The sequence below is a fragment of the Mchenga conophoros genome, linkage group LG6 (genome assembly GCF_057382185.1).
Source record: "Mchenga conophoros isolate Kocher_MC1m ecotype Shallow Benthic linkage group LG6, M_conophoros_male_GT1.1, whole genome shotgun sequence".
Classification (NCBI taxonomy): domain Eukaryota; kingdom Metazoa; phylum Chordata; class Actinopteri; order Cichliformes; family Cichlidae; genus Mchenga; species Mchenga conophoros.
The window spans coordinates 33,740,529-33,762,987 of NC_140531.1; the positions used below are offsets into that span (position 1 = coordinate 33,740,529).

The window sequence follows — 22,459 nt, forward strand, 5'->3', positions numbered from 1 at the left end:
ATGTGTGTGTTTTGGATTTTAAAATGTTACTTGTGTGTGTTCAGGTGTCTGCACGAGGGGAGGTGACTATAATGCTTCCTCCTAAACTAGAGCTGCATTGTCCAACTCTTGTTGTGGCCAATAGGAGTCTGGAGCTCACACTTGTCAGCTGGGGCTCAGTTGGCTTGAATGTAGACTGGAAGATTACGAAAGATGATGTCCAAATTGCCAAAGGTAAAGTATACCAACACGCAATCTCAGTTATTGAAATTTCACACATTTCGAGCTCCTCGTGATCATCAACATCCAATTAGTTTTTTCTCCCCTGCTGATTAAATCTGAACATTAGCTTAATGCTTCTCTGTGGGGGTTATTTGGAAAACTGGAAGGATAAATGTTTACAGGAGTTACCATCATCTGGTTGGAAGATTAAATTGTTTAATCTGCTGATATTTTGTAATTAGAAATTTGGCAGTAATAAAAGATCAACATTGCACGATCACAATCATTTCCAGAAAGCATTTCTTTTTGGGCACTTGGGAACAGCAAAAACCAGTTATGCACAGTTATGAATGAAGCGCTGACACTGTAGCTGAGCATTTGTATGGTACATCCAGCCAACAGGTGTAACAGTAGCACTTGTTCTGTATGTTTGTAGCCATCTGATGGGAATCAGCTGTGGCACAACCTACTAAGTTTTACAGCTAGTTGTTAACTTTGTCTTCGGATTTTGCCTTTTTGCACTGAGCATGTTAGTATTAAATGTATATATATGTATGTGTTTTTGTGGTGCCAAAGCAGCTGTATAAAATTGGTTTAACCTTTGTAGCTTTGTGTCTGCACTCTACAACCTGAGCTCAAAGTTTTCTCATTCAAGTGATTGTTCAGTCTAGTCTTAGCTATGCATTTGTTATTCACTCACCTTCCTTTTTCGCACAGACATACCAACTTTTATATAAACTATAAACTAAATACATTCGACTGGACAAAGGTCTTGAGAAAGATCTCTTTTTTTTTATATTCTGTTTTCCAAGGGTGCCAGACATTCCTGTGCTTTAAAGTTGTCAGTAACTTTGTTACCAGCAGCCCGTCACAAGAACAAATAATTTCTCTCCATTTCTTTGCTTGAAGTTTTGAAAAATACCCAAAATAACACAGTTTGGCAGACATAGGGTTGTATTTTTGCATCATTTATCAGCCAAAAACTCTTCATTTCTGTAAAGTGTGCAGTGTGGCCTTAAAATATGAGAGGGAATTTGACAAATGGAGGCCAAAAGCAAGGCCAAAAACATGTCCACTGTAGATTAACAGTGTCTGAAAGTCACGCCCTTAAGAAATTATGAATTATGACAACATACTGCCAAAGTATTTTGTCAGATGTTGATCCAAAATCTTTGCTTAACTTTTGAGGCTGAATTCTGATTGGCTGGCGTAATTTTTCTGCATGATAATGATCCCAAACACACTGCATATTCAGTAATCGTACACCTGGATAGAAAAACATAAAAAGGAACCCGTTTCAATAAATTGCTGCACCTATCTCCCATTTCCTAGCAAATTATAAAGAAAAGCGCGGTAACGGAGGACTTTTGCACAGTACTGTCCCTCTCCTCCATTTTCCACCTTTGTTATACTCGTTCTCTTCTTCTAAGACACTCCCTTACAATTTCTCACAATGTAATATTTAACTGTTATTTGCTCATTTCACTGGTTTGTTTCTTTGAGATATTATGAGAAAGAATTTTTACGAAGTGCCGAAGAGTCTATGAAACTAATGTGATTTGCTGAAGGACAAATTCGTCATGATAGGAAAGAAATGCCAGTACTCCTTTTTCTACTGTCTCAGCCAAGGAGTGTTTGTGTTTGCACATTAGAGATGTGAGTCAGGCCCCGCGTCTTTCATCTGTCTCCCCCCTCGTGCTTTACTTTGCACCCATATATCAACATCTCTTGTGTCTACATTTTTTGCCTGTTTGTCTGAGGCTTTTAGAAACTCTTCAGGTTGCTTCTTTTTTTTTTTTCACTGTGAAGTCTCTAAACAAATTTTTTTTTACAGATTTTTATAGCTCTTTTTATATCGTAAATAACGAAGACTTTGACTGAGAGACATATTCTGCATGTTCTACAACAAATATTTGAGGCCAGTAAAAAATAAAACAAATAAACACATTCCTAATGAGAATTATTATTTGATCACACTGATTTGCAATCATATGCAACTTACTAACTTTACTGTTATTTTGTACTTCAGCATGTTTTAAGTTGGGTTTTTTTAATTATGAAATAGTAGCTGCACTTTTTTTTTTTTTTTTCTAGAAAGAATACCTTCAGAGTATTTGTTAAACAACATTCATGTTTCTGTTCCCTTCCAGCCTCTCCTTTCTGTCCAGTAGATGCGACGCACGATCACGAGTCCTCAAGCTGTTTCCAGATCCTTCCAGGAGAGCTGAGCTGGACTGATGCTCGAAAACAGTGTTTGAACCGCGGTGGGGATCTGGCAATAGTCAGGAGTGACAAGCTGCGTAACCTGCTGGCAACCAAAGTCACACAGTGAGTGTTTACTCTTTCTGCAAGTTTCACAAACTGAAACAGGAAAATAATTTCAGTTAATCTTTTTCCTCAAGAACTAATGTATCTGTGCATTGTTACCAAGGGAACCCTAAGAGCAGGTGTAGCAGTACAGCCTGGTCACATAAGAATTTGTTTTGTGAGCAGCAATAATTTTTTCTTCCTGTAGGGACTGTGATCAGCTGACCTGTGCAGCTACTCCAATACTCACTGCTCTTTGTGGATTTAGCTAACTGAATACACATGAAGATAAAAGTGGACTATAGACACTATAGCTATTATAAAAGGTAGAATTTACAGTATACTTAAATTTGTTTTTAGATGTTTCACAGAAACATTATTTATCAGAACATCACCACTATCTGATTTAAAGACCTTAAAATAAATGAGGATATTACATTTAAGATTTAACTTTCCAGTCTATAAAATATCTGTGTACCGGTAGGTTGTCATTCATCCAGGAATGGTAATCTAAGGAGCTTGGAAAGAAAAGCAACTGGACTTCTTTAGGTTTTTTGAAGACGTTTCACCTCTCATCTTCAGCTCAGTCTATAAAATGTCACTCTCTGAGCAGTCCTTACTGTTGAAGATAATCTCCTCTTCTTCCACCTTCCTTTCCTTCTTTTTCATACATCTCTCTCCATCTATCAGTCTCAGACCTTACTAATTTTCCCACCCTGGGAAATGTGCATTTAGCTCACAGAGTTTTCTGACAGACTGCAATAAATTGTTGAGCTGTTTGAAAAGCTCCATTTTAAATTAAAGCTTCAATTTTAAAAAACAATACTAAATCTTTGCTTGCCCCTCTTCTGTAGCCAGCTTAAGTTCAGCGACTGAAACGTCATGTCATGTGTTAAAGGTGTAAACGGGTCTTATTTCTAAGCAAGTATCTAAATCGTGTCACTGGAGGGACCGCCAGCTCACACATTTCGTCTTCCCTATTTCAGTGACAAACTCAAACAAAGCTATGGTCCAGTCTGTTTGCTGAAACGACAGCCAAAAAGTATCAAAACAGACAAAAATACTGAAAACAGATGTTAAACGTTCGATCACTGACACTCACAGAATTACATGGTTTGGAAAAGGGTGCATGCAAAATGTGTTTGTCTTTTTTCTCCCCTCCTCTGTGTGTGTGTGTGTGTGTGTGTTTGTGTGTGTGAACTTATCCTTATTTGACTGAATGTGACCCCTGACTTATGTGTTTTTGTTTCATTCACATTGATAGGATACACTATTTTGCTGCATGTACGTTTGTACATGTATATGAACAAAGCTCTGGATTTGGCTTTGCTTTGGTTTTGTAAAAGTATTCTGCTCTCGCACTGGTCTGAAGGCTTTCGGTGTTTTGTGTTTAAGTGTAAGAAGGTCACAAAAACACATCTGTAAAAGCACAGCTGCATTGTAACGTTAACGCCGTAGGAATCTGGGTTTTTGTGTGTGTACATTTGTGTGCTAATTTGAGTGTAGGACTCGTATACCAAAGGGGATGAGAAGAAAAAAAACTTGCTGCAGATGGAGCTTATCCCCGCCATCCTCTTCTGCTCGTGTGTTCCTCCACCCCTCTCTTATATAAGGAACTTTTTTTCTTTCTTTTTTTAGAATCTGTCTTTGTTTTGTGCGACAAAGACGTTTTCTTGTTCTTTTTCTGCCTTTGTGTAACCGCTGGTCACTCGTTCTGATGTCATTATCAAAGGTGTTTTGAAAAATCCCGAAAAGTGGGAGAAAAAAAAGAAAAGGAAAGAAAAGGAAATTGCTTTTATCCAGGTGATTGTCTAAAAATGTCTAAAATGTTTGATTTGTTTCCCCCTGTCCTTAGATCACGGTGAGTATCACGCTGACTTTTCTTTTAGAGGGAAGGCCATTTTGTTTTCAGTTAACTGTGCGTAGGAGGAAGGAAAATCAAAGTGGAGAGCGGCGAGGTCCATTAATGGACACATTGAGCCAAAATCCAATTTATCTAACATAGTATCTCCGTATTATCCCACCAGGGTTCAATCAAAACCACTTTTCAGTCCTGCAAACATTGATTATTGAGAGCACAATTGGCAGACTTCATTCTCAATTATTAACAGTCAAACTCATTTACTTCTGAATGTTTTTACAACTTTTCTGTTTTTTCCTGCATTTCGTTTTTTCTCACCTTTGTTATGTGTCTTCCTGTGTGCATTCTGAAAAGATGGTGCGAGGTTCAAGTTACGTAGCTAAATGTCAATCATTCAGTGTTAATCTGTGCATTATCTATTTGTTTCTGCACCAGGGAGCGAGGTGTGTGGCTGGGCCTGACTGATATAGACACCCCTGGCAAGCTGCACTGGGTGAACGGATCAGAGATGCAGGAGGGAGAGGAGATATTTCATCCTCGCTTGACGAGCTATCGTGGCAATGTGTGCGTCGTCCTTGAAGCACGCGGTCACACCAGTCCATACCAATGCAATGCCAAGTGGCCGTATATGTGCCAGTACACTGCCGAAGGTAAGCTCACTGACATTCTGCCTCATAATCCAAATATAAAGCAGTCCACATAACTAGATTAGAGAAATGAAATGAAAACTGAGGAACAGATTTAATGCAATTTTACCCACTGCGCCTAGAATTGTATGCAAATTAAGCTTAGCCAGACGTCTCCTATTTAAATGATTTATTACCTCAGTAGAATAAAATTACCATTTGTGTCTGGGCACCAAACTCATGTGTCACTTATAGAAAGTGAAGAGCATTTAATACCCGACTCCCTCCTACCTACCTAACCACCGAGACAGCTTGTTTTTTAGGGGTCCATGTGGGCCCACAGTGGGCTGCGCACCAATGCCCATATGTGCCCTATGGTGCATTACTGCCTCTAACTGATATGGAGGTTGGAGCATACTGTCGATCAAAAATGTTGCTTATTCACAAGGTGTTTAAGAATTGGTTACCAGAGCAATGCCACACATTTGATTTGCAAGATATTCATTGTATTGTTTTCCTGACACAACCACAAAAGAGATATGTATCTCCTTCAAGGCCGGTTTACACGTTTACTTGGTATGCAAATGTGTAAACCACCAAAGTGTGGAGCTACCAACTCAAGAAAATGCTCCCTCAAATTTTGTCAAATAATTTACTTGGTCTTTGGTTGCCCATAGTAACCCCAGGGGCCCACCTAGCTGTTCTATGGGCAGCACGCTGTGGGCTTCCCTCTTGGAGGCCCAAAGGGAGAAAGTGCAGTGGGCCCCTAGTTCCACATAGGAGCCCCAAGCGCCAAAACTGTTGTGGGCCCTGTGTGGGCACATCCACTTGGGGCCCACATGGGATAAGTATGGGTTTGCCCTGCCCGCACAGGTCCAAGTTCACCCACAGCTACCCACTATGGGCACACATGGACATGTTTGCTTGGTATGCCAACTTTCAAGGTTTTTAGAGGGGGTTTTTTCTCCGTAAACTACCAGACCCCTGCATTATGCACAGGAGATGGAGAACATGCAAGCAAACATACAGACATACACTATGGTGAATTATTATTATTATTATTATTATTTTTTTTTTTTTTTTTTAAGTAAGCAAAGTACCTGGAAATCTAAAAAAAATTGCCTGTTGAAATCTGTTACTTCCTCTATCCTCTGTGCTTTTTTGTCACCTTGAATGCATCCTTCTTCTGCCTCTCCAGTCCGTGTTCCAGATGCCGGGATCTACATGGTTGGCATGGCTGTGTTTCCTTCCCATAATCCTTTCCACAGTGCTTCACCCTCACTCCACTCTGTTTCACAACCTCCCAGCGGTGTCATTGAGGTAAGGAGATATCTCAGCTTAATATCTTTCTTTTTTTTTTATGCGTCAGACTCATTCCAGAGTCTATTTCATTAAGCTGCTTCTGCTTTATTTCTCAGATGCTGTTGTTCCCTGCACTGAGCTTTGTTCAGGGAGGTCGTCTGTCCTCCCTGGAATTTGTCACTCAGAACCTCAGCTCACAAGTCAACGTCCGATTTCAGATATACAGACCTCACTGTCATTATCACGGCACACACCTGCTGCTCCCCAGTGAGTCACAGACACACAGAAACTCACTAATATACACTCGCCAGGTGTTAAGAAACATATAAGCCACCTGATCCCACACCTCTAGTCAGACACACTGACCAGGCTTGTCTTAAATTGTTAGGTAGGTGAATGTGAAAATAAAATTTTCATGGAGACAGAAAGTATAGTAAAACATGAAGGGAAGGAAATCAAACAAACAAGGTCATCTCAGTTCTGAGCGCTTCCTGTCTTTGATTTCAAGCCTGTGAGGTAGGGGACGAGATGGAGGAGATAAAAGGATAATGTAGTTTAGTATTAATCACACTGATGGCAAATTTAGTCTACCCCAGACGTACATGCACACACATCTTTCACTTTCCTGTTCCACAAGTGCACAGTTTTTGACTTGCTTTAACGAGATTTTCTTGTTTGATTTAGTTTCTCTCATTCAGTAATTCTTTCCTTTAATCTACATTTTTGCACTTTCATACCTATATGAGCAGCTAATGAAAAATCATTATTGTTATATAACTACCCATCTGCATATTCAATAGAATTGAAGTTGAACAACACTGCTGCATGTAAAAATTTCATTTTTAAGAGATAACACAAAGCTTCTTGTCTTAGGCTGCGGAGGCCCAGCATGTGCCCCGGTAGCTCTTTGTGTCTCAACTGACACCAAGAGCAGTGATCCATCCTCTTGCCCCCGACTACAGCAGTGGTGTCCCTTCCAGGGTCGGTGCCTGCCCCTCTCTAATCCCTGCCCACCATCTTCCTGTCCTAACTGCACCCTTGTTCAGCACCTGACAGCTGGGACATTTAGGCCCCGATACATCCTACAGGACGAGGTGGTTTTCAGTCTGCCAGCAGGATCAGCTTTACATGTGCTGGTGAGAGGATTCGCTTTTGCTTCTAATATCAGTGACTTAATTTGAGTATGTATACAATCAAAATAGATAAACAGTTAAATGATTGCTGCTGTTGTGCAATGCCTGTTAGGTCACTACTAAAACTGTGTTCAGTAAAGACATGTATTTAAAGACAAATTGGTATCTGCCTTTAACTTAAACCTTTCTGGTCCCTGTTTCTCACAGTTAAAAGACCAATTGGAGGACATTTTGGTTTCACGTGGTGATGTGATCGCTCTGCAGCATGATGCCGGTCCATCCTCCCTGCTTCACTGCCAGTCTTCCCCACAGTCACCATGGCGACAACCTGTTTTAGGTCTTGAACGATCGGAGTGGTTCTGGATCAATAACACCAGACTCCCAGCAGACAGTTCACCGGACCATGACCCTGACCTTCTGCCTGACCCGGAGCTCGACATAGAGACACTGGTGAAGACTGGCGAAGCAGGCTGGCTGGAGGAAGTGGTTTGCCCTGTCAGAGTGCTCTATATGGAACGGAGTACGACTCAGCTGCAGGGATCGCAGCTGTCTGCTGGGCTTCCTCAACCTGGAAACTACAGCCTGCTGGTAAGCCATCAACACAGCATGCATGTGAAAGATTTCTACATGCAGGTGGAGGCCACTAAAGAAGATGGAACCTGTAGTGAGGAGTTTGAAGTGTTAGAATTAGTATTTTTTTTTTTCCTATAACACCAATGTTGCAAGATACTTAGGTTTTAAACATTTGAGGAAGTTTTTGGCTGTTATCTTTTAGCACATTTATTAGAGTGGTTTGTATTTAATAGTAATAATTTAAATAAAATGCATTTACATTTCAGGTGACTTCTGTTGAACCGTCGTACTCAGTCTCTGCATCGTGCCCATTGCGGGTGGTGGCTCCACTGGGCCTGACAATCCTCCATCCCCCTGTGCAGAATGGCACCCTCTACATTCAGTCCAATGACACCCGGCTTCTACTCCGTGTGCAGTCTCGTGACCCAACAACGGTATCTTGGCATGGCAGTAATCATAGTGCCACTTTCAAGTCTGAATGTCCCCTGGATTTTTTGTCCAATCCAGCACTCTGTCAGCTGGGGGCAAACCCAGGATCTGGTGGTGTGGTTGCAGAGCCCAGCCAGTTTGCAGTGCTGGATCTTAGTCTGAAAATGGAGGAACACAAGGATCCAGTGAAGGTGGAGCTGGAAGCCCACAATAATGTAATAGAGGCCAGCCTGAAAGTGATTGTTCACCTGGAAAAGCCACTGAGAGGATTGGTGGTGCAGCCACATCCTGCACGCAGGGTACTGATGGAGTCAGTTGTGGTGAGTTATTTTGCTTATAGGCTTATTTGAATGACAGTTTTATGAAGAGATCATAATTCGTGTTTATACCCTGCATTATGCTCTGTGTCTATTGTAGAGCTACACAGCGTCAGTGCTTGAAGGCTCTAACCCCACATTTAAATGGACAGTGGATGACAAGCCCTACTTCACTTATTATAACACTGTCCTCAATGTCATTTACCAGAATGCTGCTATCTACAAACTTACAGTGAGTTTCTGTCTCATCTATGAAGTCAAACTGTTGTCACACCTGGGCTTACATATGGACACATTATGACAATTTTTAAAAAATAAATTAATATGTAAAACATCTGTTTTTGATACCACTTGCATCAGATAGGCTGTGTTCGCTCATGCACCTTTGTCATTAAGGTGTAGAAAAATTCAGAGGTGTAGTGTGTTGCAGTGAATGCGTGAAAATAGCTACAGAGAACGAAGACAGTCATCTTTTCGAATATGGAGCCAATAAATGTCTGGGAAATGAATTTTAAACTGAGAAATGAACTGTGTGATTGCTTATCAGAATAACATAGCGGTTGTCGTTGTAACAGCTTTTTATGCAGATGTGACACAAGGCTAATGTCATACTGACTATGCGCTATCTTCCCAGGTGACAGCCATGAACCATGTCAGCATGCTCACAGACCATTTCAACGTAACCGTAGACCGGCTCCAGCCCATGGTCAACCTCACAGTCAGGGGAGTGCCAAATGTGGTCCCCCAGGGCTCCACTCAGACTCTTACTGCGTCGGTGGTCATGGATATGTCAGTTTCTGCCACTTTCCGGTATGAACACCAGGGTGGATAGATGGACAGCGTTATTTACAGTGATCCCATAACTGCCCATTTCTATCTCTATTACTTTTATTATATTTTTAAGGCTGAGTGAAAAACTGTTTGTTTGTTTTCTCTATTTCTCTTATGCTTTGCTCTTCTTTTCTGTTTTTCTCTTCTTGTGTGCCATAATAGCACTGCAGCAGTCAAGTCAAAGAGAAGCCTTGGATTTATAACTGTGCGGTTAGGGAAGATTGCTGACAAGAATTTTCCCCTCTGTGCGGCTGTTTCCCCTCTACTTTTTTTTTTCTTCATTTTTTTCTTCCACTCTTTGTATCCCACCAACTTTGGAGTACTCTCTCACTTAGTTTCTCTGCACTCTCACCATTTTTGGTTCTGAGAGGCTTCCTCAGTTCCAGTTTCCACTTCGCCTCATCCAAACCCTTTATTGCATCGTCAGAAAAGATTCCCACTTTCCATCTCTCCAGTTAGTGCGCCTGTGTTTGTGTGCATGTATTGGTAGTACTCGTGTTGTCTTTATAACCTTGTTTACACATTCACTTTGTTGGTGCCGTAAACGACATAAAGAATGTTGCTTTTTTTTATTTGTAGATTTCTGATAATGTTTTTGCATTGTATCATGTTGCAGATGGTCTTTTGGTGATGGAGGATATAAGGAATTTGAATACAAGCCTCCCTACTCTTCCTCCCTCTTTTGTCAAGACTCACCTAATCAAGTCCTCCTAAGCAACAATATTACCTATAATTACTCTCAGCCAGGTAACAATAACAGCTTTGAAATAAAAAAGCCTATTTTTGTGTGTTTTGTTTTTTTTAAGCCTGAAAGTAGATAATAGCTTACAAGTTATGATAATCAGGTTGAATAAGTTGAAGCCTCTCTCCCCTTCAGGGCTGTCTCCTTATGCATATTGGACATTTCACAGCTGTTTTGAATACATCAAAAGAAGCATGTTCTTGATTGTGCGCCTGGACCGTTACACTGCTAGTTCTTCCACTGAAGACTGTTTTTTTAATTCTCAACATCAAAGTCCAATCTGTTTTACACCAACGTTATCAGACTGACTGGCAAATTTTAGGTGCATGGTGAAATTTCAGACTTAAATGCAAGAGGTCAGATTGGGACCTCTGAGCCAGCTCAGTGGAGCAAAATCCAAAACTATAACTGAAGAGCTGGAAGAGGTCCAGAAGTTAAATTTGAGCTAAATTTAAATCATGCATGTTTTTATTTGTTTGTGGACAGAGTCACAGAACTTTATGATCCAAACATGTACAGAAAATATCTTCTTTTTTCATGATTTTCCCATTCCCACCTCTTTTTTTTTTTTCAGGAATATACACCGCACTGGTATCAGTTTCCAATCGTTATGAGAACATCACTAAGAGCATCAACATGAGCGTCTACAGCATCCTCACTCATGTCAATATACAGACGGAGCCAGCACTTCTCCTCGCTGGCAAATCAGCTTTTTTTGAGGCTCACCCTTTGCCCACACCGTATGGAATTCACTATGAGTGGCACTTTGGAGATGGCTCTGTCACTCAAATAGGTCGCCGTGTGCCGCACACCTTTACAGAGTCGGGCAACTTCACTGTTTGTGTTTCAGTAAACAACACCATCAGCTCTAATAGTGCCTGTGCTGAGATGTTTGTGTATAAGGAGATTGAAGATCTAACAGCTAAAAGCACTTCTCCCACAGAGCTTCACAGTCCTACAAAGGTGTGGGCACACCTTCGTTCGGGTAACAACATCACATGGACATTCGCAATGGGTGATGGAAAAATTTATACTCAGTCTGAGCCTAACGTGTCACATACCTATACGATAGATGGTAACTATACAGTAAATGTGACTGCTATGAATGCTGTAAGCTCTGGATGGACAATCCTTCCAGTTCAGGTGTTTGTCTTCCAAGTTATAAGAATGGAGCCTTCCGGATGTGTCCGAGAGCAGACCACTGTCAACTTTCAAGCCTGGGTGTCTGGTAACGCATCAGCTCACCTTTACGAATGGAGCTTTGGAGACGGAAGTCCCAACGAGACACACCGTGGCAACCCCAGAGTCTCTCACACTTATTTGGCAAGTGGGAATTACCACCTTTCCTTGCTCCTTTCCACTGGTTTGAACAAGACCACCAAGGCCAATTTCTTCACCTGGGTGTGTGTGCAGCCAGCTTTGACCAACATCAGCCTTACCCCTGAGAAATCCCATTATGCTGTGGGAGACGAAATACAATTCTGGGTTAGAGCTGAACCTCAATTTAACTACAGTTATCAGTGGGACTTTGGTAAAGAGGAAGACCCTGTGCTCATTCATGGTTCAGGGAGTATGGTGACAGCATTTAAGAACCCAGGTCTCTACATGGTGACGGTAAATGTTTTCAATAACATCTCCAGCAGTAATGCTAGTGCTGTCATTGAGGTTCTGATGCCCATTGGACCAATTGTCATTCAGCATAATGGCACAAAGTATAATAATTTGACACTTGGAGCACCATACACTTTTATCAGTTCTTCATTGGCCTCCAATGTCACTTACACCTGGAACTTTGGAGATGGAAATCAGCTTACAGGACAGAATGTCCTTCATACCTACAACATCTCTGGAAAATACAATATCACGTTGAAAGCAGCCAACACAGTTAGTCAGAATGATACTACTTTAACAGTTATTGTGATTGCACCAATCAGTGGGTTGAGAGTCAATGCAAGCTTGGTAAAAGTCCCTCTCAACGAGTCAGTCACCTTTGAAGCCCAAATGGCAGACGGCGATCGGTTAAATGCGCGGTTCTCTTGGATACTGTGTGACCACTGTACCTCAATCCCAGGGACCTACAAGATGTATTACACCTTTCGTTCAGTTGGGACTTTCAACATCATTGTGACGGCAGAGAATGATGTAGGAACAGCACAAGCAAATATCTTCCTGTTTGTCCAACGTGAGTTGGAGGGGCTGCAGATTTTGGCAGAGGAGACTGGCAGAGAGGGAGGCACCAGATTGGATGGTTGTTGCTTCCCTACAAACCGAGGTCTCAAACTTCAAGCTGGATTAAAGGAGGGCACCAACATGACCTTTACTTGGAACATCATCAGAGAGCTAGATCCTGACAGCTCATTCAACAAAACTGGGAAAACCGTTCAACTGAATTTTCCCAAGCCTGGTCCTTGTATCATCTTACTCTGGGCAGCCAACCTTCTGGGCCAGCTCTCTATCAACAGAACCATCCGCTTTCTAGAACCAGCCGGAGATGTGCACCTTCAGATCAGCAAAAACCCAGTGGCAGTCAATGTCTCAGTAAATCTCACAGTACTGACTACAGAAGGCTCAGACCTACAGTATCGTTGGTCTGTAGATGGGCATGCTCTGCAGTGGAATATGCCCGGGAAGACCCACACCTTCAACACTATTGGGGAAAAACAAGTAACTGTTGAGGTCTTTAATGAAGTTAGCTCAAAGACTGTGTCAAAGCGTGTCAGTGTCCAGGAAGTAATTTCTGGCCTAATCTTCTCAGTCACTAATGGGACTCAGGACAGTTACATAGCAACGGGTGTCAGCATCTTTCTACAGGGGAAGGTAGTAACAGGAACCAATGTGACATGGACATGGCTGCTGGATGGAAAAACAGAAACGGGAAAGAAAACATCTGTAATTTTTCAGGAGCCAAAGATAGCCACTGTTACTTTGAATGCCACCAATGGTGTCAGCTCGCAAGTGTTTTCAAAGGAATTCTTTGTTCAGGAAAGGATTGATAAGTTGGACTTTAAGGCAAGTAAGAACGTTGTAGCAGTGAATGAAAAGGTGGACTTCATTATTTCCATGGCAGCAGGTTCGGACGTTGAACTGATTCTCAGCATCAGTGGCGATGCAACTGTTTACGCTAAGCCTAATCAGAACTACAGCCACGTATTCAGCAGGGTGGGAACATACAATGCCAATCTCACTGCTCACAACCAGGTAACGTAAAGGAAAAGGTTAGATAATGTACATTGTAAGAACAAGTCAGTTTTACTCAAGATATGAGATAAAACATATATTTAAACAGATACTAAATAAAATACTGTCACTTAGAGCTGGGCGATAGAACGATAACGATATGTATCGCGATATAACTTTTACTCGATAGAGAAATTAAGCTATCGCGATAGACCTCGCCGCTCTTGTCCTCTTAAAAAAAAAAAAAAAAAAAAAGGTCAGCCAATCCAAATTAAGTAGCGCAGAGCCGAACCAATCACAGCCGCAGCGTCACGTCGCGTGACTTGTTACGTACAGCACAAGTGCCAAGCCGCACGTGTGTTTGTTTGGGAAGCAGCCAGCGGGTAATGGAGCCAGCGCGTAATGGAGGAAATGAGTGTGCCGACTAGAAAAATCAACCGAGCGTGACCGAAGGTTACAGAAGAGAAAACAGATGATGGTTCCAATGCCGGAGAGATTGTCGAACGGAAGAGCCAAAGAAGTTCCGTAGTGTGAAGGTATTTCGGCTATTTCAAGTCTGACAAAAAACAGTAGCGTGCACTGTAAATTGTGCCGAAAGCAAGTCTGGAAATACAATAAACTGGTGCATGCGTCACACTGTGCGCCACGTTATTGTTTCGGTGAAATGAATTTCTACAATACTGTTACTGTTAATTGTACTCTCTGCAGTGTTTAAATGCTTACATATACACACAGTTACTGTCCGTCCACACATACGACTCTGTTCTGCTTCTATGCCGCAGCTTTGTTTACTTTTTCCCACCGAGGCTTCTAGACTTCTGATTGGCCAACATTTCTTCACGGTTAGGAATCTAGCGCCACCTGCTGCTTTGGCATGTTCATAGCAGCGTTTTCCTTCATTTCTGCCTTTATGTGTGGACGGGATTATTTTTTAAAACGAAAACGGAAAATCTCCGTTTTCAAAAATACCCGTGTATGTGTGGACGTAGCCTCAGTCTCTGACTGGAAGCGCTAATTCGTCATTCGGCTTTTGTCAGACTAAAGTAACTGTTAAAACTGTTTGAAAAGCTAAGCTATACAACAAGGAGAGATTGAGAATTTCCTTTTAGTTCTCAGTTTATTTGATATTGACAAAAGTTAGTCAGTTTTGTCTGTTCTTCTGTAAAACAAACTAAGATTTATTTTTAGAATTAATATTTTGTTTCTAAGTGGAATTGACAATTTAGTAGTTGTTTCGTTTGTTCTATTTTGAAACTTAAACGCTTTAGCGGCTGCCTTTTGTGTAGTTTGCAATATTTGCCTTTATCTATCTGAAAAAGTCTCATGTTCCTTAAGTACATCTACCCTGTCGAACTTATTATGGGAAATAAATATTTAAATAAAAACAAGCTGCTGATTATTTCACATTTTACTTGTGAGCAACGGCACATTTAAATCTTACAAATATAGTTATTTGGCTTATATCGTGATATATATCGTTATCGCCTGAAATGAAAAAAACATATCGTGATATGAAAAAATCTCATATCGCCCAGCTCTACTGTCACTTGAAATTCAGTCCCCATCATCACCTTTTTTAATGTCCCAAATGTGTTCATCTAGGAAGTATATCATATAAGTTTTCAACATAGTGCCCTTTATAGAGTCAGTGACAGCATTTTTCTGTTTTTTCATGTTTATCAGGGAGTTTTTGAATGTTTTGCGCTGCACTATAAGGGGCAAAGTAGAATAATCAAAATTACTTATGCTAACTGGACTGTAGAAACATATATCATACCAGCATTATGTTAAAACTAATACCATGTATTGATTTCATGCAGAAATAAGAAATAAATTATTTATAGTGCTGTCGTTCATCTCGTTAAAATGACGTTAATGCCATAACTGCATTAACGCGGCAAATCTCCGTTAGCGAGTTAGTGCGGATGGCCCTGTGCATGGGGCTGCACTGCGCTAACGCGTTAACGAGCTAACCGTGCTAACGCGTTAACGAGCTAACCGTGCTAACGCGTTGACGCCGTGCAGCCCCATGCACGGGGCGATCCGCACTAACTCGCTAACGGAGATTTGCCGCATTAATGCAGTTATGGCGTTAACGTCATTTTAACGAGATTAACGCTGACAGCACTAATTATTTATTAAATATGTTAATCAAATCGGCACAATTCCCATATTTGTTTGCCTTGTCTCTCTGTCCAGGTCAGTTCTAAGAGAATCAATCTCCATGTTGAGGTGATGGAGCTGGTACATGGGCTCTCCATTGAAGGAATCTCAGATGCAATCGCAGTTGGTGAAAATAAAATGTTTGTGGCCAAAATATTGGCGGGCAGTTCTGTTACTTATCTGTGGACTTTTGATCTGCACCATCACAAGTCATCACATATCGGCAAAGAGGTAAACTTGGTTGCATATTAAAATTTTCATAATATCGACATAAATATCACAGTATAACAGGCAGTGGTTTGCTGTATCTCACTGAATCACATCATTCCAGGCACACTACACTCCAGAAGAACCAGGTAATTTGACCATTCACCTGAAGGTTTTCAACAGTCTGCAAGGTCAGGAAGTCACCAAGTGGATATTGGTACAGAATGTGCTGAAGTCTGCAGATCTGAATGCTGTGCCAAGGAATACTCTCATTAATAAGACGGTGAAATTTAGAGCCTACATCCTCCCCGTATCTTATCCTGTGGTGTGCTTGTGGCACTTTGGCGATGGCTCTGCTCCCATTCGTACAAACACCACAACTGTGGGATATGAGTACAGACACAAAGGACACTATCTGGTGCAAGTATGTTTCTTTGAATTCCGTTCTATCTGTATCTGTTAGAAGATACAGCATTTTTTTTTTTAAAGAAATAAACCTAAGTACTGTGATTTTATGAGCTTGTTTCTGTTCCTTGGTAGGTAAACTGCAGTAACATGGTGAGCTGGGTGTTGGCGCAGGTGGAAGTAAACATCAGTGTGTTAGAGTGTGAGGAACCAGAAGTCCATGTGGTTCAAGCTCCACGCTTGTCCATCTGGCGCTTCCAACCCGCTTTGGTAGAGGCCAATGTGGATCTGAAAGGCTGCATACGCTACGGAGCTCAGTACCTCTGGCAGATTTTCTCAGGATCCTCTTGCGATAGTGAAATCATGAAGGACCAATCAGTGACCCCCGGAGCTACGATTCGTCTGCCGGTGGAGGTGGACATGCGGCGGCTGCAGCTGTCGTTGCCTAAGATGGCTTTGGCAGCAGGGAACTACACATTAGTGTTTTCTCTGTCGTATGAAGGTGTGCCTCTGAGGAAGGCTGCCTGTCTGCATTTAAGCATCGTCTCCACTAGGTCAGTAGAAAAAATAGTAACCAAGCATTCATATAAGTTTTTTCTGTGATGTCGATCCTTTTTTCATTATTTACCCTGATTTCAGCATGTGACATGTTTTCCAAACATATTATTATAATAGATTCTGTCTGTTAGCACAGTTGCCCCATGTACCTGCTGTGCAAATCTGTTGTTTTGAACTGTGAATCGTGCAAAGCTACTCTGGTAGAGTCCAAGAATAAATAAATACAGCAGTCTATCTCAAATCAAATTTAATAACCAAATTTAAGGAAATGACTCCATTAATATTTCCTTGAATGTCTTTGTGACATTCACTGAAAACGAGTCTGTTTCCTCCCTTCACAGCATGATTGGAGAGAGGTGCTGTTGGTGTTCTGCTCACGTTGTTTCTTATGCGTTATTGATCCTACATGTTCAAATATATGAATTTCTTTCCAATTTATCCTTGAAAAGTGCAGCGATATGGTCCCTGAACATAAAATAAAAATGGTTTTGGAGGGTTTTTTTTTTTTTACCCTCTTAAATTTCCCATTTTCTTCTTTCGTTCTTCTGTCTTCTAAATCAAATATGGGGATCTATTCACTGTGTTGGAGATAGGTTGGGGATAGTGGCTGGTATAAAGGAGTTTAGATGCTGTTGATGGTAGAACAGACTAAGCTGATATTTAAATGAAATAATTTGCACATCCCAGAGGAGGTTAAGAACAGAAAGGTGAGAGATGGATGGTAAAGTGATATAATAATAAAAAAGGACTTTAAAGAACAGGGACTAGAGGCTTGGAGAGCAGAGGACATTGACTATTTCACAAGAGTACTGATACTGTAGTTTTAAGATGTGACTTAAACATCACAGGAAGTGACAAAGAAATGAGAACAGCAGGAAAACGTGTGACTAAGAAGAAGTAAGCTAACAGTGCAAAAATGTAAACCTAAACTGCGAAAGAAAAACTTACAGTAGAAAAAAGTACAGTACTTGCTTTACATGTAGTTCCGCACAACGTACTGTTGAGGTTTTCTTATTAGTTTCTTATTCCACATTTCTCTACTTAAGTATTTTTATATGCATTAATTGTAGAAACATAGCTCTAACTTTACTGTGTCAATGAAATGCAGAATCAGTTCAGTTCTGCATAAGAGATTGCAAGGAATTTCTTGCTTAATTTGAACCCTTTTTCTTTTTAGGCTGGTGCCGATTATAGAAGGAGGCACCTACAGGGTGTGGTCAAGAACACAAGACCTGCAGCTCAGTGCAGAAAAGTCGTATGACCCTAACATGGACCAAAGCAGACAATCACTACTCCACTACCACTGGGAATGTCAAAACACCTCAAAGGTAAGGACAGGGAGTAACTAGGTTGCTTTGGCCTGTTGTTGGTCATTCTGTTGATAACAATTGACATGTCGTGGAGCAACCTTATTGTAGCAGATAAGGTATTAGTGTCATGCATTACATTTGTGTCTAAAACGCAACTGTCCTTGCCCTGCTGGTCAGACAACAGTGTCCCGTCATGTCTCTTAGGTTTCTTTGTTTTGCCTTTTTTTTTTTTTTTTTTTTTTTTTTAGTCTAATAAGTAAGAGTATTAGGGCTGTGCGATATGATCAAAATCTCATATCCCGATATTAAGACATCTATCGTCCGATAACGATATAAATCACAAAAATGTAACATTTTCTGTAAATTCTGTGAATCTCGGGCAGCTCGACTAGCGTGAAGTGTTTCCAGCTGCGCGTCATGTAGCTGGAGTCGAGTGTTTTAACCGATGCATGAAACGATACATTTTTAGACATAAGTTGTAACGGCCGCCGTTTTCTTTGTGAGTATTTATTACACAGCGTGCTGCGGGGAAAAGCCTGTTCTAACGTTTCAGTCTAAGGTTTATTTTTTAGCACCTGGCGGCTCTTTTTTTGCTTCTCATCCGTAAATATTCTGCATCTTTCACGTGATTCAGTTTATTTTGAAAAGTCTCAACAGGATCTTGAGCTCTATTGTTAAAAGTTTATGTGGAACAAGCGGACACGCGGTGGTTTTACCGTCGTTGTTGCTAACGACAACGCATAAAAACAAACGCTTGTCTGTCTGTAGTGTGGTTATATAAAATATAAGAGAAAGAGAGAACTTTAAGAAATTAATATGGCCACTACAGTGACCATCAAAATAATGAAAAAATATTGCCGTAAACAGTTTATTTTGCGACACCACGGAACAAACGATAGCGTAAAATGAAACCATAGATGTTTTTATATCATCATCCGATATATATCGTTATATCGAACAGCCCTAAAGAGTATTACACAAACTTTGCTCTCAGAAATTTTTATTGCAGTTTTTAAGAGTGAATTCATAAAACAGGGATTACATAACAGTCCCAAACACTGCAAATACCTTCAGGATTGGTGTGAAAAAGAGAAATTTTCTTAGGATAGTTTGTGTGCGTTGTGTTAAATTGAGTTGAGTGTATGCTGATGTGTGTGTCCATTTAGTGTTTTTCACACTTAGTGCTTTCTTGGCTGGGCGGGAACACATTCTGCCGGAGCAGCAAAAAAACCCGCAATATAAGACCCAGTGGGATGGGAGTGTCCAGAAGAGTTTGTGTGCATAGTTGTATTTCCATTTTCATGAGGACCAGTTTTAGTGAAGAACTTTTGAATGAGACAATTGAAGGTGAGGATATTTGGGCCAGGCCAGTATGTCAATATGACAAATGTTAGAGAAGTACAGGGCCAACGAGGTGATCGCAAAGATAGTTGTGCAGAGATGTACGGGTGTCCATCTGAGCACATAGGCATTTAAAGGGTTATGTAAGTGTTTAGAGATAAACTATGCATTCCACAGCTGGTGCTTTGCTCCCCACCCTGACAATTACACAGTCCACATAAACACATACACACACTCACACACAGTTGTGCAGTACTGTTGATTAAAAAAAGACACTCAGTTCAAAGACTGAATGAGGAATTAACAAGATCCCAGGTCTTGAAGTGTTCAACACAACATTCCTGACCTTGAATACAAACACAATTGAACATGATGACAGAGGTGGTTAATAAAAGATGAAATAACTGACAAATCATCTTATAAGCTACATTTTACATGGCAGCGGATCTTTGCTTTGTTTCTTAAATACAGCGCACAAAATCAAATATAACGTCTGTGACCATTTTTACTTGGCTGTTCACTTGGTGACTATTTAAGTTGTGTTACAAAATTTACCATACAACTACAGTTGTGAAAATTAGGAGTTTGTGCTGCTTACAGGATGGGAAATAAACTCGGCACACACAGTATTACAGTCATTAAAAAGATGTTGTGTTTTCAGCCATGGAGGAGAACTTGTGTGGGTCTACTAAACACTAAACTTGAACTGCTCTTCTATAGAAATACATTTGTACCGTTGTTATCCACACTTTGTCTTTAGATTGGCAAGCGATGAGTGGTATACAACAAATGAAGTTCAACACAGGCCATTCTGCTTCAGGCTCTGTGCACGCTCACATAAAAACGGATGTTTTTCAGGTCAGGCGACTGTTCGGGCACACAAAATGATCTTTATGAGTGCTGCCTGCTCCAGTCAGAGACGTTATCAGATAATGATGACGATAAAATGGCGAGAAGGTGTAAAGAATATAAAAATTAACCATAAAGTAAAATCCAACACTGTTGCAAATAAGAAAAAATATTAATGGTGCAGAAAATCAGTAATCTCGGAACCTGTCACTCAGAGTTTTAAAATAAACATTTCAATTCACGTCAGTTATTTCCGTGCTGACTGTGCTCACAGTGCTGCTATTTACATGTGTTTCTAAAGTGTGGGTGCACATCAGAGCTCTGAAACGTTTAACTGGATGCATTTAAAAATTAAATGTAACTTTGTCGTTTGCGGGTACCTCTTTACTTTTTCCCCATGTTTGTCTGTAGATAAAATAATCAAATATATTTAAACTCTTATCAAATATGTTTTATACATATCAAATACATGAAAGTGCAAGATTAGGTTGGACTTTAAAAAAAAACTCATTTTAATGTTAACAGGAAGTGTATTTACTGAGTATTTGATTGACTTTATCCTTGTGGTAATGGTCTGTGGTTTTTAGCTCAGCTGCAGGAGAACAGGTTGGGCAGAATGGTATGGGAGCAGTGCCAGGTGACTGACTCACCTGTTGCAAGCTGGCTAATCAACCTCTCCTTTTATGCAGTAGCATGCTGAAACCAGATGACACACATGCTGAGACTCATAGATGATGGTGGGCTTTTGTCCAAACTTAGGAGAAGATATTCCTTTAGCTTTGCTTAGAGTTGAGTGTGCCTCGCCATGCCAGGCAAGCTCCAGTGGAGCACACAGGGTTTTAGTTTATGCAGTATGTGTGAACACTCACCAATAAAAGTCTGTTTGCTGCTCTACCCGGTCTCTGTCCGTGCCTGTGCTGATGGGAACCCACGGGCAGCACAAACCTCTGATACAGCCTCTTTTAGTACTACTGAAAAATCCAAGCCACCAATTAATAATTGACCACGTTGGTGTGTTTCTTACCCTTATTCCAGCCATTATTATTGTAACTTGCTTTTCACAAGTATCTATCAGAGCTCTCGTCACCAATTGGTGAACAACACAGCAACAAGGCTGCTAAAAAACAAGGCAGCACTCTCATATCACACGTATTCTCTCTTCCCGTCACTGGCTTCTAATGAGCTTAAGAATCCACTTTAACATCCCATTATTAACAACTGACAACATGGACAGGCCCCTGCTTATTTATTGGAGCTACTGAGACCTCAGATTTTCAGATCATCTGGTCGAGATCTCTTAATAGTTGCATGCACCATGTTCTGCTACAACCCCAAAAGTGATCAGACTTTTGTTGCTGTAGCACCCAAACTTTGGAACAGCCTTCCTGATGCTGTCGGGTCGGCGATTTATTTGAAACAAGTACTGGAAACTTATTTTTGTAGGTCGGCTTTCCCTTAATCTCTCCCCAATTATTTTGGGCCATAGTTTACAAATGCAAGTGTGTTTGTTGGAATGAATTTGAGACTGTGTGGAACAGGATTTTGTACAACTTGACAGACAGACAACATAAATAAAAAATTGCTGCAAATTTCTTCTTTTCAGGGTCCAGAGCACTGCTCCACCCTGAACTTCGGCCTGGGCTCCAGCGGCCCTGTGCTGGGGATCTCTGGCTCAGAGCTGGAGGCTGAGGTTGAATACACTTTCAAACTGACCATAAGCAAAGACGGCCTGGCACCAGAGTCCACCACACAGACTGTAAGTCTCCTTTTATATACATATTAAATACACATTAATAGCATCAGAAAAGTCAATTGTCATTAAGTTATACACAGATTTTTCTCGATCTTTATATTTTCAGCTTTCCCAGTTTCTTTCTATTAATACTTATTAATAATGCTTCTTCTAAAAAATGTTTCACAACTTTTGGTTAATTGATCACTGGTGAAAGATATTAATTAGTTATATTAGAAAAATAATTTAATTTTTTGCCATATGTACTGTTGAAATGGTTGATTCACATATTAAACATGACCAAAGTTTGCAATTAGTCTCTATAAGCCCAAATGTTCAGCATTCAGACAGCTTAAAACTGAATACTTCTGAATATTCAGAATGTTATTCTGAAT

At 40.7% G+C, this 22,459-nt stretch overlaps 1 protein-coding gene across 2 annotated transcripts in view; it reads left to right on the forward strand.

The window, feature by feature from the left end:
• The window catches only part of pkd1a (polycystic kidney disease 1a), an 81,223-nt gene that overhangs the window by 25,812 nt on the left and 32,952 nt on the right, over positions 1–22,459 (forward strand). For both annotated transcript variants that reach the window (XM_085277593.1, XM_085277594.1), the window contains exons 8-24: positions 45–213; positions 2,352–2,529; positions 4,805–5,019; positions 6,194–6,315; positions 6,414–6,564; positions 7,171–7,433; positions 7,638–8,018; positions 8,270–8,752; positions 8,850–8,981; positions 9,384–9,559; positions 10,197–10,327; positions 10,897–13,520; positions 15,699–15,893; positions 15,994–16,293; positions 16,410–16,828; positions 18,010–18,160; positions 21,936–22,088. In XM_085277593.1, coding sequence (XP_085133719.1) covers positions 45–213; positions 2,352–2,529; positions 4,805–5,019; positions 6,194–6,315; positions 6,414–6,564; positions 7,171–7,433; positions 7,638–8,018; positions 8,270–8,752; positions 8,850–8,981; positions 9,384–9,559; positions 10,197–10,327; positions 10,897–13,520; positions 15,699–15,893; positions 15,994–16,293; positions 16,410–16,828; positions 18,010–18,160; positions 21,936–22,088 — 6,243 coding nt within the window. The remainder of the gene's footprint in view (positions 1–44; positions 214–2,351; positions 2,530–4,804; positions 5,020–6,193; positions 6,316–6,413; positions 6,565–7,170; positions 7,434–7,637; positions 8,019–8,269; positions 8,753–8,849; positions 8,982–9,383; positions 9,560–10,196; positions 10,328–10,896; positions 13,521–15,698; positions 15,894–15,993; positions 16,294–16,409; positions 16,829–18,009; positions 18,161–21,935; positions 22,089–22,459) is intronic.